A 17,106-nucleotide genomic window follows, 5' to 3' on the forward strand; every position below is an offset into this window, starting at 1 on the left:
TTTTCTTTTCTTGATTGTTTTTTAGTCAATCAGTCCATAAACTTTAGTGTCAAATCACTATTAAGATTCTATAAAATCAGAGAAACTTCTCCCAGTCACTAACAAAAGCAACACCATATTGTCCCCCCATGTGAACAAATGAGTCCTCGTGCTAAAAAGAGTTGAGTCTCTTGAGGAGATGACAGTACCAACAGAACCCCTGGAAACTTTTCATCTTGAGTAATTCTTATAGTAGCAGGCATGTGCGTGGTCCAAACGGTTTGCCTTGGAATTACTAGCATTCCTAGTAGCAATTGCTGTCTACTTTAGACCAAGGGCTCGGATAGAGGGGTCAGAGTTGTGAGAATTTTTCTGTTCCTACCATCCTTACCACCTTAAATTGCGCTTCCCCTCCAAGTGAGAGATGTTAACCACGGCCATTGACAGAGTCAATGGGAGATGGGTGTTTGTTCATCAAAGCCAGTTGGTAGCAGCTGGCTCACATCACACAACCACCTCTCAGAAGAAAACAGAAGATTTCTTCACTATCACTGACATGGCAACACAAATATATATGAGGGGACTGAGGAAGAAAACATCAGTAAGATTCTAAAAATGGCTAGTATTTGCTGAGTGTTCACAATGTCTCACACTGTGCATAATGCCTTCATTATGCACCAAAACTAGTAGATTATTACTATGAGCATTCCCATTTTATGGATGGAAACACCAACTGTCGTTCCAATACTCCAAAGACAGTAAATCTTTACAGCCTCACGCATGCTAAGCAAGTGCTCTACCACTGATCTAGCCTCAACTCAAACAAGTAAGTCTTAAAAGGAATCTCAGACTTAGGTCTAACTGACTCCAAAACTCTGACTTAACCACTCCATTTGATTGTGTAGAGTCCAGAGTCAATGGAGAAAAAAACCCTTCAGGCGCAGTGTCAGGAATCTACTGAAAGGAGAATCCCCAGACCAGAACTTAGCCCTGTGAGCCTTCCATGAGAAGATAGTTATTTCCACAGTCAGAAACAGAGATGGTGTTTGCAAACTGCACTGGGTCCTTTGCCTCAGTCCTTTATTGCAAGATTTCAAGGAACCGAGTTCATGGAATGAAAAATCTGAAGTTTTAATTCAATAGTATCTCTCATTCCAGCAGTTGGGAAAAATGGTGATGCTGTCTGGGGATTATGAATAAGCCATGTCATTGCCCAGAGTGAACATAAACAATCCGTTTTGAACATATAAGAATTATTACAGCTCCAGAAAGAGTTATGCAACACTCCTGGGTAGGGTTCCACTTATAAATTGCACAGCAAGCCCATCAAAACACCATGAAAACAGACGAGTGTTCAGTGTGCATCACTCTTCAGGGATGGGCCTCACGCTGCCTTTGCTGTTTCTTTAGATTTTGGCAGTTGACCAGGACACCAAACTTACAGCCGCAGACTATTTTCTGATGGAAGAGAAGCATTTTATATCTAAGGAAAAGAATGAATGCAGGAAACAACCATTCCAGAGAGCTGTGGGCCCAGAGGAAGATATTGTGCAGATTTTAAACAGCTGGTTCCCAGAAGAAGGCTACGTAGGCAGGATTGTCTTAAAGCCCCAACAAGAAGTAAGTATATCCTTGACGGAGCCTGCTCCAGTGACGACTGCTCAGTAGGTCACCGGCCATCTCATCCCTGAACACCTTCTTCGAGTCCTGCATTGTTACTGCAATGTGGTTTAGATTATTCTTCTCGGGTGAATGTGGAGAAGTGGTTTAATTTTCCTGCACATCTTCAGATGGTTCACTAAAGAAACTCAGTCTAAAAACAACATCCTGAGAGCCGGGAGGTAGCTCAATGGTTAAGAGCACTGACTGCTCTTCCAGAAGTCCTGAGTTCAATTCCCAGCAACCACGTGGTGGCTCACAACCATCTGTAGTGGGATCTGATGCCCTCTTCTGGTGTGTCTGAGGACATCGACGGTATACTAACATACAAAATAAATATTTAAAAGCAACATACTTGTAAAACGAATGAAGCAGGAACTTAAAGGACTCCTGTGTGCCTCAGCTATAGGTCCAGTGCTGTATTTGTATGTGTGACGCCATTGCTGTAAAGGTCATCTTAGACAAGGCTGCCCTTCTCTGTAGATGCCTGAAACCTTGCATGGAAACAATCGCTGGTATCCAGACATTATGGTCCCATGACAGTTGACTTGATCACTGAGACAGCGAAGACGAATGGACAGATAGTCTGATAGGATATGATTCATGACCACACCTACCCCTCACACTGCCCCAGGATAGAACAGAATAGCAAGAAATAGCATTATTCCACTCACACAATTTAAAACACATGAATTATTTATTTGTGGCACTTTCCACTTAATATTTTCAAGCCAAAGCCAAGGCTCAGCTGAGGGAGCTACCACAGTGCCTAACCCTGGACCTGTTGACTCTCTTCTTCGTGCCTGGTACAGCTTTGGCTTAGCTGGGGCTCTCCCGCTTTTACAATCTATGCAAAGCTTCCTGAATCCTAAGGTCGACAAAATCTGAAGCACACTGGGTCCCAGGCTTTTCGGATAGCATATCATCAACATCTAAAAGGTCCTGAGCTTATACATTAGCAACATTATGTCTTTGAAAATATCCCACAACTTCACACAAACTAACGTTAATCTCTCACACCCAATCCCAGTTAGTCAACATTTTTTTATGTTGATACTGCATGATGCATGAAAGGAAAATAGGCAATGGCTCCAAACCCACTAGCTTTTGTTTGAATTTGTCTGTGGAGCAGTTTGCTTTGCAGAGCAATCTAGCAAGGGCCCACTCCTTTACTATCCCTTTTTAATGTGGGATATGAAGCCATTGCTCCAACATATATCATCAAATATACAAATCAAGTGATGAACAGTTGAATTGATTCAACAATTTAACTCAACACATATTTATTAAGTATTCAATATGCCCTAGGCCCATCGTCAGGTCTCTTTAGTGTGTGATTGGTCAGATGTCCTCAGTAACACATGCTGGGAAGGTGAGCTAGTTTTCCTCACTGGGCCTTATGTTTTGCACTCTAGTTAGTTGCTGTAAGCATAGCCTGCAAGCCAGACAGAATACCAGCCTCTCTTCCGGGACCCAGAGCTGCCACCTTCCTTCCCTACTCTTGCCTCAGACCATGAAAGGCCATACTTCAAGCAAAAAAACATTGTCATTGTCCTCGCCCTTTCTTTCAGGTGTGTGAAGGCAAAGAATAAGCTCACAGCGCTTTGTGGGAAAACATCAAGAGCTCGGGTAGACTTCTGAAGCCATCTTTAATAGCGCCCTAAGTTTTTCCTGTTTAAAATGTCTCTCTTCGTTACTTAGCAATCTGTAAAAAGTCGCTCCTAAGTGACCATGCTAGTAAACAAGTAAACACTTCAAAATCACTTAGAGAGTTGGCCTGGCTCAGACATCCACTATTTTCAATACCCTCATGATGTAATGGAAATTGCTTTGTGCAAAAGAAATCTAGGATTCAGAGCCATTAAAAGAAACAATGGGGTCGGAACAGAAAGAACAGTCTTGTGGCTCTGATTTGATGTCTTTTTGCTATCCTCTGAGGCCATGGTAGAAATCCTGTTATTAGCCACTGAGGATTATCCACACCCAGGGCTGCAGTGTAGACAGCAGCAGGAGGCAGTCCGCGGGAGAGGGCGGTGATGAGGTTCAGATGGGACTTTGTTATCTAGGTAGAGAGACTGAGGGGTTTCTGGCTGTCCATGGGTAGTCTAAATGCACATGAGGGCAGGCAGAAAAACCTTCCAGAATGGATGCTTAAAACCCGAGGGGAGAGAAGCACTCTGAAGAGCGGGGACATAAATCACAAGGGGATTTCTCCCAAGCTTTTCCTAGCGAGTAGACGGTAGTAATTCTATAGCAGTAGGAGGCTTTGTTTGTTTGGTTGGTTGATTTCGTTATGACTGAAATACATGTTAAAAGACAAGAACCGAATTTGGTGATTTAGATTTGCCTGGTGCGTGGTGGTGCACGGTTACTCATTGGGACCGGAGGTGAGGCTTAGTACTAGAGCAAATTCGTAGCTTGCACAAGGCACCCAAGGGTGCGGTGTCAGAATCCATATTCTGAATAACTGACTTCATTAATTATTGAATGCCAGAAGGCACTGTAATCGTTGATCAATTTCTATTATTTTATAGGGGAGAGTTAGTAATCTCTAAAAGCCTGTGCAGCGTATTAAAAGTCCCCACTTGGCATGGTGGTGCATGCTTTTAATCCCAGTAGAAGCAGATAAATCTCTGTGAATTCAAAGCCAACCTGGTCTACTTGGTGAGTTCCAGGACACCCAGGGTTTTGTAGAGAGACCCCATCCCAAAACAAAAGTTTCCAGTTTCCAGTGGTAACCTCTCCTCTCTTCTCCCTGCCCGTCAGTGTATTCTCTGACTGCATTCACATTGCATAATTTCTGTAACTCTTGCTAACCTTACTTGCAAAACCTATGGTACACTATTCTCTCCAAGTTATCATGAGGCTCATGTTGCATATGTGCACAATATGTAGGAAAATGCTTAGTTAAAAAGTGTTTCACTAGGGGCCACTGATATTATTCTCTGTTCGTTACCTATGATAGAAAAGACCTTTAAAAGTAAATAAACTCTTGTGGGGCCTGGAGGCAGAGGTGGAGGATTACTGTGAGTTTAAGTTCAGCCTTGCCCACAGAATGAGTTATAGGACAACCACGGCTTCATAGAGCAGTGTTCTTCCACATGTGAGCCACACCCTAGAAATTAACTTAAAAATAAAACAGCTTGGTGTGTTGGTGCACATCTGTAGATCTGGCAGTTGGGAGGTGGAAGCAGAAGTCTAAGAAGGCCAGCCTCAGCCAGGCAGTGGTGGCTCGTGCCTTTCATTCCAGTAGTGGGAGGGAGACGCAGGAGGATCTCTGTGAGTTCCAGGCCAGCCTGGTCTACAGAGGGAGTTCCAGGACAGCCAGGACTACACAGAGAAACCCTGTCTCAAAACCCAAAATAGATACAGAGGGGGAGGCAGCCTCAGCCACATAGAAAATTTTAGGTTGGCCTCATCTTTAGGAGACTTGGACCCAAAAAGAAAGGGCTAGAGAGAAGGCTCGGCAGTTCAGGCACCGTTCTTGCTGAGAAGCCAAGTTCAACTCCTAACACCCGTGCAAATACCAACTGCAGCGGTGTCTCTGTGACCCATGGTGGACGAGCAGATCCTGAGAGTTATCTGTCCAGTCAGCTGTGCTAAAGCCTCAGGCTCCAGGCTCAGTGAGAGAGCCTGGCACAAAGAAAGGGTATAGAAAGCGGTAGAGAAAGATACCTGATATTGAACTGTGACACCCACACATGGACACATGGGTGTGTACCTACAACGCTCATGCACACGCGTGCACGCACATACACACACACAAAGGATATGAACAACAAAAGTAAATAAAAATGTTTTGAGACAGCATCTCACTCTGCAGCCCTCATTAGCTATCTGAACTCACAAAGCTCCACCTGCTTGAGCCTCCCTAGTGCTGGGATTAAATCTGTGCACTACCACACCTAGCAAAATATATATTCTTGCTGATCTTAGGAAATAATGTAGAATTTCCCTCTTTGTGTGTGTGTGTATGTATGTATGTATGTATGTATGTATGTATGTTATGTATTTATGTATGTATGTATGTGTGTGTGTTCACATGTACTTGCATACATGTATGCCTATGCAAGTAGAAGCCAGAGAACTACTACAAGTACTATACAGAAGCCATCTACCCTGATTTCTTTGAGACAGGGTCTCTCACAGAACTTAGACCTCACCAAGTAGGCTATATGGACAACCCAGCAAAACCCAGGGTCAACCTGCCTCTGCCTCCTGGTGCTGGCATTACAAGCATGTGGCAGCACCCGTGGCTGGCTTCTTCTGTACCTATGTCCTGGTGTATGAGATCAGGTCCTCATGCTCTTCAGCAAGCACTTTACTCTCCCCTCAGCCACATGCTCCTCTCTTCCTGCTTTGAAAAATGCTAGATCATAAACTCTGCTGTGTGAACTACCCCTGACACCACTTTTGGATTGTTTGAATATATAACAATGAATGGAAGGACATATGCGATTATGTAACAGGAACTATGATTGGGGAGAAAACCAAGTTGTAGAATGGTGGGGACCAATCATGTTTTATGTAATAGAAGTAGACAGTACCTCCACTCCTCCACCTTCATTGTTTGAGTAAGGTTGGAAACTCCAGTCAAGTAAGCTATGGGTTGTGATTTCCGCAGTTTTGAAAAGGCTGGGGCATGGTGGCTGCAGATGGGATGGTTCCCCAGGTGGGGCAGTCTCTGAATGGCCTTTCCTTCCATCTCTGCTCCACTCTTTGCCCCAGTATTTCCTCCCATGAGTATTTTGTTCCCCTTTCTAAGAAGGAATGAATCATCCATATTTTGGTCTACCTTCTTCTTGGGCTTCATATGATCTGTGAATTTTTTCTTAGGCCTTCTAAGCTTTTGGACTAATATCCACTTATTTGTGTTCTTTTGTGCCTGGGTTACTTCACTCAGGATGATATTTTCTAGTTCCATCCATTTGCCTGAGAATTAATGCCAGGAAATGCTTGCTGACAGGAGCCAGATATGGGTGTCTCCTGAGAGGCTCTGCCAGAGCCCTACTGATACAGATGAGGATAGTTGCAGCTAACCATGGACTGAACAAGGGGACTCCAGTAGAGGAGTTAGGGAAAAGACTGAAGGAGCTGAAGGGGTTTGCAACACCATAGGAAGAACAACAATATCAACCAACCCAAACCCCCAGATCTCCCAGGGACTAAACCACCAACCAATGAGTACACATGGAGGGGCCCATGACTCCAGCCACATATGTGGCAGTGGATGGCATTGTCCAGCATCAATGGAAGGAAAAGCTTTTGATCCTATGAAGGCTTGTTTCCCCAATGTAGGACAATGCCAGAGTGTTGAGGATAGAGTGGGTGGGTGGGAATGGGAGCACCCTCATAGAAGCAGGAAGGGAGCAGGTATTGGGGCGGGGGATAACATTTAAAATGTAAATACATAAATATTCAAGAGAAATAAAATTATGAAAGAGAGAAAGAGAGAAAGAGAGAAAGAAAGAAAGAAAGAAAGAAAGAAAGAAAGGAAGGAAGGAAGGAAGAAAGAAAGAAAGAAAGAAAGAAAGAAAGAAAGAAAGAAAGAAAGAAAGAAAGAAAGAGGAAAGAAAAGGAGGCTGGGGCAGATCCTTTCCAGTCTTGGTTACAATATGGCACCACCTGGTGGCAGTTTCCTATTCTAACTTAAGTACCAACGGGAACAATCCTAGGTGATGGGACCCTTTGAAACTTGTCATCGACAAACCTTGAATTCTTCTTGTTAATTAGCACTGTTTCAATAGCCTGTGTGTGGAGATCAGGCTAAAAGAATGCTGGGAATAGAATCTCCTGTGTGAAGTCTTGACATCTGACAGAGTCACCTACCACTTTCTTCTCTCTTTTCCCCACGTCACTGGCTTATAGAAGATAACTTTAAGCTACTGTCACTTGAAAACAGGGCACAGTAAGTGGACAGAAACCAAGTAAAAAAAAATTACAACCATATTCACACAGTTCCAAGATGTTGTGTTTATCTAGTCACATACTGGGAAATACACTAATGCATCAATGCACACAAGAATACATTACCTAACAGCAGTGAGATTCTGTTCACAGACCTGTTTGCTCATTTGTTTGATTATGAGAATGAGGTGATCTGAAAGGGAAAGGCGAGAATAGAAAACAGGTCTTATCACTTTCTCAAGACTTTATTATTTGTATGCATATGGTTGTTTTGCCCATATATGGATCTATGTACCGAATGTACGCCTGGTGCCTAGGAAGGCCAGAAGACATCATTGTATCTCCTGGAAATGGAGTTACAGTAGCTGTGAGTTATCATGTGGGCGCTGGGAATCAAACCCAGGTCCTCTAAAAGAGCAGCCAGTGCTCTTTAATCGCTATCTTTCCAGCCCATTTGAAATTTTTAATATAAATAAAAATGAAAGCTGGAGAGACTCAACAGTTCAGAACACACACTGCTCTTGAAGAAGATCCAAGCTCAGTTCTGTTGACGCACACGGTGGTTTATAACCGCCTGTAACTCCAGTGCCAGGAGATCTAACATCCTCTCATGCCCTTCGAGGGTTCCTGCACTCATGAGGTACACATATATATGCAGGCACACACTCATATACATAAAGAAATAAACCTTTTTTAAAAGATGTTACATATAAGAGAGAGGTTAGATTTCACCAAAATTTACCCAAATCCAACTACTCAGATACTAATTCTCATATTATTGGGAAGTCTGTCAATGTTCACTGCTTACCTGAAGCCATTGATTTAGCCTTTCCCCTGTGGGCTTTTCTCATTCCACCTGGATGAGTACTCCATGTTCATATTTTATATGCCCATAATTTCTCTTCTGTGACTTTAAAGTGTGGGGAGGGAGGGTCCTGTGTGCCATAGCATGTGAATAGAGGTCAGAGGACAACTCCATGCAGTGCTCTCTCCTTCCACATTTGCATGCAGCCTAAGAATTGAACACATCCTCATGCTTGCAGATCAAGCACCTTTATCCTCTAGGCCATCTCACCAGCTCCAACGTCTAAGATTCCTTAAATATTTGGGGTACAGACTTCCCCTCAATACAGCTGTATTGTTTGTATTATATTTCAATAATAAGCAAAACAGTATATTTTCTTTGTAAAAGTTTGTAGCTGATTTCTCCTCTCAAAATCCACAAGGTGGGCACCTCTAAACTGGTTTATTCTAAAACCCGCGTGAGTGAACGTCAACAGAAACCTTTCTTCCCCTCAGAAGCAGGTTCGTGTTTTCAGCAGTGTACGTACGAAAGATTAACTAACGTATTAAGTATAAATTAGGTGACGTTTTCCACTTTACCAAGATACAACTCAAAGTTTTGCTAGATCTTTTTTTCCCCTGCCTTCTGAATCATCTTACCAACTCCTCCTGTATTTTCACTTTAAAAATGCAGACCCTAGAAGAGAAAAACATTGTCCACGATGACAGAGAGGTGATCTTGAGCTCAGAAGAGGAGAGTTTCTTTGTCCAAGTGCACGATGTCTCTCCAGAGCAGCCTCGAACTGTCATCAAAGCCCCACGTGTCAGCACTGCACAGGATGTGATTCAGCAGGTAAACACTCTGAGCTTGATCCCCGTGCCCCAAGAATCTTTCCTTTCCTCACTCCATACCTTCTTGATATAAATGATTAAGACAAATCAGATATGTGTGCATTGACAGATTATTAATGAATGAAGTTCTAGAATGGGGTGGGGAGCAGGGACGGGGAAACCATTGCTTAAGGATAGGAAATATTTGTTCATTCCTGCAACAGATTCTTAGCTGGCAATGAGTTTAGATCTCTGCTGCTGATGTGTTTAGGAAGTGGCACTGCAGAAATTGTCCCCTAAACACCTGAGTAAGTACTAAAGGACCATCTCTGAAGGATGACACAGAACATAAGCAGGAGGCCAACTCTGACTGTTGGCCAAGTCCTTTCCTCCATGTCAAGCTGCCGTTCTGTTCTGTTTTTAACCTGATTTCAAAGAACGCTTACATGTGGCCTGTGCATACACTGAACTCCTGCTTGAGAAGTTGATATTGCACAGTAAACAACACACAGATTCCCTGATCACATGGCTGAGGGTTCAAACCCTGCTCTACCCCCTCGCTCGCCCAGATCTCACTTAGATCTGTGTCTGAGTTATACTGTGTGTTGACAAACTTCTTTTGTGGGGAGCAGGGAGGGCTCTGGTTAATTTCCATCGCATAAATCCTCCTCCCATGCCTGCTTTCCCCATCCCATTCTATTTGGCTCTGGATTCACCGTGTGGCAAGCTTCCAGGTGGTTTAATAACCTGGAGATGGTACACTGGCACCTCCCACACACATGGTTGCGACAGAGACAGTCGTAACACATGTGGGGTGCTTCGTACAATGCTTGGCATGTACTTGCATGTGGTTTGTTTGTCTGTTGTGTGATAATCCGGCTAGTTACTTGCAGTCTCCTTAATTGCCTTTGAATTTCGGATTCTCCTTTCTTTTGCTCAGCTTTGTCTCCCCAGGGCACAGCACAGTACTGGACAGAACAGGTCATGACTAAGCATACAGTGCATGAATGAACGAATAGAAGATGTTCTTCTACTAAGTGAAAGGAAAACGTGCATCTTCTAAAACTCTTTCAGCACCCTAAGGTGTGATAGAGGCAGCCTGGCAGCGGAGAGCTCTCCTAGGGCAGGATTCCATCTCCCATTGGCTGCCTAACCTTCATGGCTACATGCTATGGCTGGTGGGGCTGGGGGAGAGTGGGATCTGGATCTTGCCTTTTTTTTTTTTTTTTTTTTTTGAAATTTGAAAAGTCTTTATTGAACCAATTGCATGTTAGGTTACAAAGGTATTTCACTTTTCCAAAATGCTGTTTCTCTTTGTAGACCAATCTGGCCACAAAAGGCTACCTGGCTAAGTATTAGCCAGAAACTTCTAAATCCCAGTGTGATCTTCTTGTGGCATTTTTCCAACAAATAATGCAGACCAAATCACATGATGGCCACCTCACTGGTCACATGGTCCTTAGCTTAATGAGCAGAGGCTGACAGGCTGTCTCCTCACTCTTCCAAGAACCGCCCAAGTGCACGCTGCAGAAGGAAAGTTTGTTGTGAATACAACAGGACAGAAGGACAGACAGCTCATAACTCCAGTGGAAAAAGGATCTTGCCTTTTCAATTACATTATTAGCTGGACTTGCTCTGGATTCTGCTTGGCCTGTGTTACGTTAAAGCTTCCTCCCCTGGAATCTGCTTTGATTTTTTTTTTAATAAATTTAAGCTTCTGTACCAAAGCCGGGCAATTTGGAAGCTAAGTGAGGGAGTCTGAGGAAGTGTGTTGTGAACCAGAGCTACTCGAATGAAAGTGAGGCAGAGTGGCCTGGTTTGGAAGATCCTCTCCATCTCTGAAAGCCTGAGCTACTTCTCCATCTTAAATTTTCATTCATGTGGATGCAAAGGTGGCAGACGATTGATTGAGCTGACCCTAACTTCTCTTTCAGACCTTGTGCAAAGCCAAATATTCCTACAGCATCCTGAACAACCCCAATCCGTGTGACTATGTGCTTTTGGAAGAGGTAATGAAAGATGCACCCAATAAGAAGTCTTCTACCCCGAAGTCCTCACAGAGGATCCTCTTGGACCAAGAATGTGTGTTTCAAGCCCAAAGCAAGTGGAAGGGTGCAGGGAAATTCATCCTTAAGCTAAAGGAGCAGGTGCAGGTAATGTGAAAATCACACTGCCTTTTTTATAAATCACGGATAGTCTGTCACATCATAATTAATTTGGGAGCTACTGAATCAAGAAAGTTCCTAAGTCAGCAGTTCTTGGAAAATAGTTGTTTTGTTTTCGGTGTGTATGTGGTGGAAAGACAAAACAGCATGCTCTCCTGTGTGGTTAAAAGATCCTTGGTAGCTTGGTGGTGGTGCATGCCTTTTACCCCAGCACTGGGGAGGCAGAGGCAGGTGGGTCTCTGAGTTTGAGGCCAGCCTGATCTACAGAGTAAGTTCCCAGTCAGAAAGAGTTACACAGAGAAACCCTGTCTTAGAAAACTTTGGCCCATTTACCCAGTGCTTTACTTGCCTGAGTATGACATGGAGAATCAGAAATCTGGGTTTACCAGCCCATCAAGGAAGGTTCTCTTTTTTTTTTTTTCCCCACACAGGCATCCAGAGAAGATAAAAGGAGGGGCATCTCCTTTGCAAGTGAACTCAAGAAACTCACGAAGTCCACTAAGCAAACCCGAGGACTCACCTCGCCTCCTCAGCTTGTGGCCTCAGAAAGTGTGCAAAGCAAGGAGGAGAAACCCATGGGTGCCTTGGCCTCTGGTGACACAGCGGGCTACCAGTCGTGAGCCAGTGCAGCACATTTGATCCAGGGATATGAAGGTACCGTAGCATTCCGAAACGGAACACAGCTGAAGGTGCTCTGTAACACAGGAGGGTGCCTTCCCTGTGTCTTTTCAAGAGGCTTGTCCTCTGAACACAGGCGGGAATGGTACCTCAGAACAGTACCAGGGTTCTGAAGCTCTATGTAAGCTTTTAAAATTTAGACTTCCTGAGCTGGAGAGGTGGCGAGGTGGTTAAAGGTATTGGCTGACAAGTCTAATGACCTGAATTGGATCTGTAGGGGCACATGGTAGAAGCAGAGAAATGACTCCCACAAGTTGTCTTTTGACCTCTACATGTATACCATGGCATGTGTACACCCTTGTATTCTGTCTGTCTGTCTGTCTGTCTGTGTCTGTCTGTCTGTCTCTGTGTCTGTCTCTGTCTCTCTGTCTCTCTCTGTCTCTGTCTCTCTGTCTCTCTCTCTCTCTGTCTCTCTCTCTCTCACATACACACACACACACACATGCACGTACGCATACGCATGCACACACCTTTTTAGACTTCATTATTTTGTAGATAACTAACCGATGGCCCCAAAGTGTCAAACAGACTTAGGTCGTCACACATAGGACTGCCTTAATTAATAACATAAATGAACATTCTTCAATGGCTCCACAGATTGCTCAGTGTTTAGTCTTTTGGGTCGCTAGTAGCATAGTCTAACATGTTTCATTTAGACCCCACAAACTCATCTCTTCTTACCTCTTAAAAAAATTAAGGGGTTGGGGATTTAGCTCAGCGGTAGAGTGCTTGCCTAGCAAGCGCAAGGCCCTGGGTTCGATCCCCAGCTCTGAAAAAAAGAAAAGAAAAAAAATTAAAATATGTCAGGCATGGAGGAATGTGCGTGTAATCTCAATGTTTGGAAGGCCAAGGCAGGAGGATCACAAATTCAAGGTCAGCCTGGGCTACATAGTGAGCTCCAGGCCAACACAGGGAACACAGTAAGACCCCCACATCTAAAAGGAAAAGCAAATCAAAAGAAAAAATAACTTCAGTCTCCGTTCTGAAAACACAGTGTCAGTTGCCAGCTTCACTGCTGGATACGTAATACAAAGTCAGTGTTAGCAGAGGGATGATCTAGAATATGAAAACAGAGCGCAGGGAATCAAACCTAAGAGCCTTCCTTTCATGGTTTCTTTGGTTGGTTTTTGAGGCTGTATTGCCCAGGCTGGCTGTGCTGGTTTAAATGAGAGTGCCCTCCAGTGGCTCATGTATTTGAATGCTTGGTCCCTGGTTGGTGAAACTATCTTGGGAAGGATTGGGAGGTGTGGCCTTGTTGGGGGACAGTGATTTAGATGCTTGCCTTTGGTCCCCGTTTCCTTTGGCAAGTAACTCTATAAAGATTGAACTGACCTCAGACCTCTGCTCAACATCGGCGCTTTCCTTTGAAAGTAGCCATTGGCACAACTATGCCCACTTAGGACCTCCTTCATCACAGTATGTCCAAGAATGAACACATAGTTTTATAAGAAGTTCTGTGTGTTCTCACAAGTAAACAAGTTCAATGTTTTAGCCTTTCTGACTGTTATAGTATTTATCTGTTGTAGTTTCAATAATCATAACCTAAGAATTTCCATAGAAGCAAAGGTTCACCTCATTTCTATGTGAAGTGGTAACAGTTGAGGGAATTCCTCCTTTTTCTAAAGTTGAGGAACATTTATTTGATGTTAATAAAATGAGTGTTCGTTGTTTCTCCTAAAGAATTTGCTGTTCCAGGACAGAAATAACAGTATTCTACCTCCTAAGGACATCACTGTATTAGGAAGTGACTCGTTCCAAAGCTAGCCACCAGAGCTCTGGGGTTCTGTAGTTGAACAACCTGGAACCTGGCTAGGCTGTACACATCTGCCTCTTCGTGTTCAATGCACTAATTAGCCTGTGTGGATGATGTTACAGGGGAAGGCCCTTGATGAGAAGCTATCAAGAATGGACATGGTGGAAAGAAGTATACTTTACCTCCATCACATTCAAACTGGAAATTGATGATTTCCGAACTCCAGAACCTCCTCACACCCGATGAGAGGTTCATGCAGAGGACAAGCAAAACGGCACAGAACTGCCAACCAACTTCCTGAGGAATGAAGCAGGGACACCCAGGGCATTGCCCGGGGCATTATGGGTGGAAAAGCCACCCCTCAAGCTGAAGGCAACAAGGAACACCTGTAAAGGGCCAGGCGGTAAACATTTTAGGGTCGGGGCCACGTGGCTTCTGTCGAATTCAGTTAGCTCAGCTACTGGATGGCAAATGAAGCTGTCGACAACAGGTACAAGAATGAACATCTGACTGAACAATAAAACTTTATTTATGGACACTTAAATCGGAACCTCATATAATTTTCACATGTCACACATGTTTAAGTGTTTCAACCACTTAAAATTGTAAAATCTTTCCTAGTTTAAGGGTCAGACAAAAACAACATGAGGCTGGCTCGAGGACCAGCTTGCTGACCCAGCTTGGGAGAACTGGGAGCCAAAGGCACAGAGGTTAGAAAACCTCGAAAATTGGCCGTGGGTTTAATGAGAAGTGGAAGTCTGGGGACATTGGAAATGTAAATATGTCCTGTTAGATTTGTTAGCAATTATTCAAATTAGTTCCTATATTGTGTACCCAGGTGCACTCTTTGGGCTGCCTTTCCTCAAATAGAAATGTTTTTCCGAAAGCTACGACCCATGCGTCCACAGACTGTCCCATTTTCAGTTCTCACAAAGTGAATTTAGAATGATGTACAATTTAGTGTCTATCGAGTTGTGATGTCCTCATAAGAAAACCTAAAAGCAAAAAGTAGACTGAGTTGATGTTTCAGGTGGATTTATTTATTTTACGATGTTTCTGCTGACACTGTACTTGTGTATTTATTAGACATAGCTTTCTCGATATTGCTATGGGTGACAAGCACTAGCGGTTCAATCTATTTCAAGACATCCTAGAAATAAATCATCTGAGCATGAGAAGTGGGTGGACATCCAGCGCCATGGTGTCATCTTCATTTCTGATTTCTGAGGAGCCATGGACCCGGGTCTCCCTCGCCATGCGATCTATTTTAAAACCAGACCTCACAAAACAGTCAGCTAAGTGCAGTGGATTCTTCTCATTCTTGGGATGTAGCAAATCCTCCAGACCCTACATTTCATCTTTCTATTGGCCTTGTTCCATTTGAAGATATTTTTTCTTCAAGCTAGAAAACCCACTAAAAATCCTGGCTTTCGCATTTCAGACTTTCCTTGGCCAAACCACCCCTTCTTTGCACATTGTAAAGAGAGACCTGTCAAGAATACACCACACAGCTATCACGTCAGTGGAAGACTCCCACTGCACTGTCATTCTCTTGCCAAGAGAACTCAGACTGTTCTCATTCGAGCAGCTACACAGCACTAACGGTTCCCTTTTATATCAAATGCCAGGTCTGTAACAAGTGCACAGCGCTTCAGTTTTAAAACATACTCTGGAGACATTTTATCAAATTTCTGTAAATTAAAGAGGCCAAAGGGTTTGGGTTACCTTAGGTTTGAAAATTAAATTACTGGTCTCACCAGCCAGAGCCAAACCAAACCCGCAGGTAATGAGATACAGGGTCAGGCCAGTTTACCCCACCCCACCCTCTTGGTCCTTACCATAGATGGAAATTTGATACAGAACAAATCTGAATCTGACCCAATATTCAAATACTGATGTGCATCCCAGTTTAGGTTAAAGGACATAGTCTATTAAAATCAAGTCTGAGATTTAAGCAGGAAGGATTACTAACGTATGTAAATAGGACCCAGAGGAGGCTCTTGCCACCCAAGCTTGAGGACCTCAGCTTGATCCCAGAATCAATGGAGGATTAAAAGGAGAAAAAACGGTTCCATCAAATTATCTATCCTCTGTCTCCATGTGTGCCAAGTCTACACACATAATAATAAATAAAATAAAAAATTTCAAAGTATTAATAGTTTGTTACAGGAATGTGTCACATAATAATGAGGGCATTTTAAGAACTGTATTGGTAGGGAATTTCATTGTTGTATGAATGTCAGAATATACCTACACGAGCTAAGATGGCTACTGTGTCACTAAGTGAGGTTTTTTGGCTTTCTTATAACACTATGGGATGGTGGTTCTGTCCCTTAGCACTCCACACAGCAGTCCATCAGTGATCAGAGCACCACTGTAAGGTACATGACTGCACTACAACTCCTTAACACAATCTGGTGTTTTCCAGAAACACTGCGTTTTGACTGATAGCTTATCTGAATTACGGGCCACAATAGTCTATTGAATGAAAGAAATAATCCCATTCATAATAAATTAGAATGGCCACTAGAATTATGCCCACCACCATTTTGTGCTTTTTAGAATACACGAAATCTGAATAACAAAATCTTAATCAGTAAAATTGGTATAAAAAGAATGTAAACATGCAAGCTGGTATTACTGTAATGTTTTTTAAAAGGAGTGGCGGTCCCTAAAAAGGCTGATGGCCTGCAGAAAAATGATCCCCGAGAGGCAAGAAGAAAATCTGGTTCAACACAACTTAGTTAGCTGGGCTTGTTCAAGCTTTCACTTATTTTAGCCATATTTAAGCACAGCACAATTTTTGGGGAAAAAAAAGTTTCCAGAGGACGATTAATTCAACCCTGTGTGTACAACATTTAAGACATGTTTACATTGAAACTCTTTACCAAGTACATACGGCTCCTTCCATAAAGATGGTTATTGACTTAGAAACCCAATGCTTCTAAACATAATAGCTTATGGGTGTCAAGATTGATTTGGCCCTAATTTCACACTAGAAGTTACTTAGGCTGTTGTAAAGCACAAGTGACAGCTCTCATGAGGATGGGTTTTATTGACTGAGAAGCAATGCTCACAATCTAGGAAGGGAGAGCCTGGGATTAACAAACACAACAGTCTGGGGGAGCCTGGTCCTACACAGCAAAAAGTTTCCAGGTGTAGCAGGGCAATGGTGGGGTATGCCTTTAATCACACCACTTGGGAGGCAGGTGTTTGAGGCCAGCCTGGTCTCTACGACAGCCTGGGCTACACAGAGAAACCCTGTCTCAAAAACCCAAAAGCTAAAACAAAATATTACCAGGTTGTAAATAACATCCACTCCCAGAATTTCAGGTAGTAAACAGGTAAACT

General features: G+C 43.3%; 1 protein-coding gene across 4 annotated transcripts in view; it reads left to right on the plus strand.

Annotated features, from left to right (window-relative positions):
* Plce1 (phospholipase C, epsilon 1) overlaps positions 1-15,909 on the plus strand; it is a 309,112-nt gene extending 293,203 nt beyond the window's left edge. For 3 of the 4 annotated variants that reach the window (XM_039108292.2, XM_063262806.1, XM_063262818.1), the window contains 5 exons: positions 1,390-1,599; positions 9,023-9,181; positions 11,094-11,312; positions 11,756-11,978; positions 13,878-15,909. In XM_039108292.2, the coding sequence (XP_038964220.1) occupies positions 1,390-1,599; positions 9,023-9,181; positions 11,094-11,312; positions 11,756-11,944 (777 nt within the window). In that variant the 3' untranslated portion in view covers positions 11,945-11,978; positions 13,878-15,909. 4 annotated transcript variants of the gene reach the window in all.
* The last annotated feature ends 1,197 nt before the right edge of the window (positions 15,910-17,106 follow it).

Source organism: Rattus norvegicus, chromosome 1 (genome assembly GCF_036323735.1).
Source record: "Rattus norvegicus strain BN/NHsdMcwi chromosome 1, GRCr8, whole genome shotgun sequence".
NCBI lineage: Eukaryota > Metazoa > Chordata > Mammalia > Rodentia > Muridae > Rattus > Rattus norvegicus.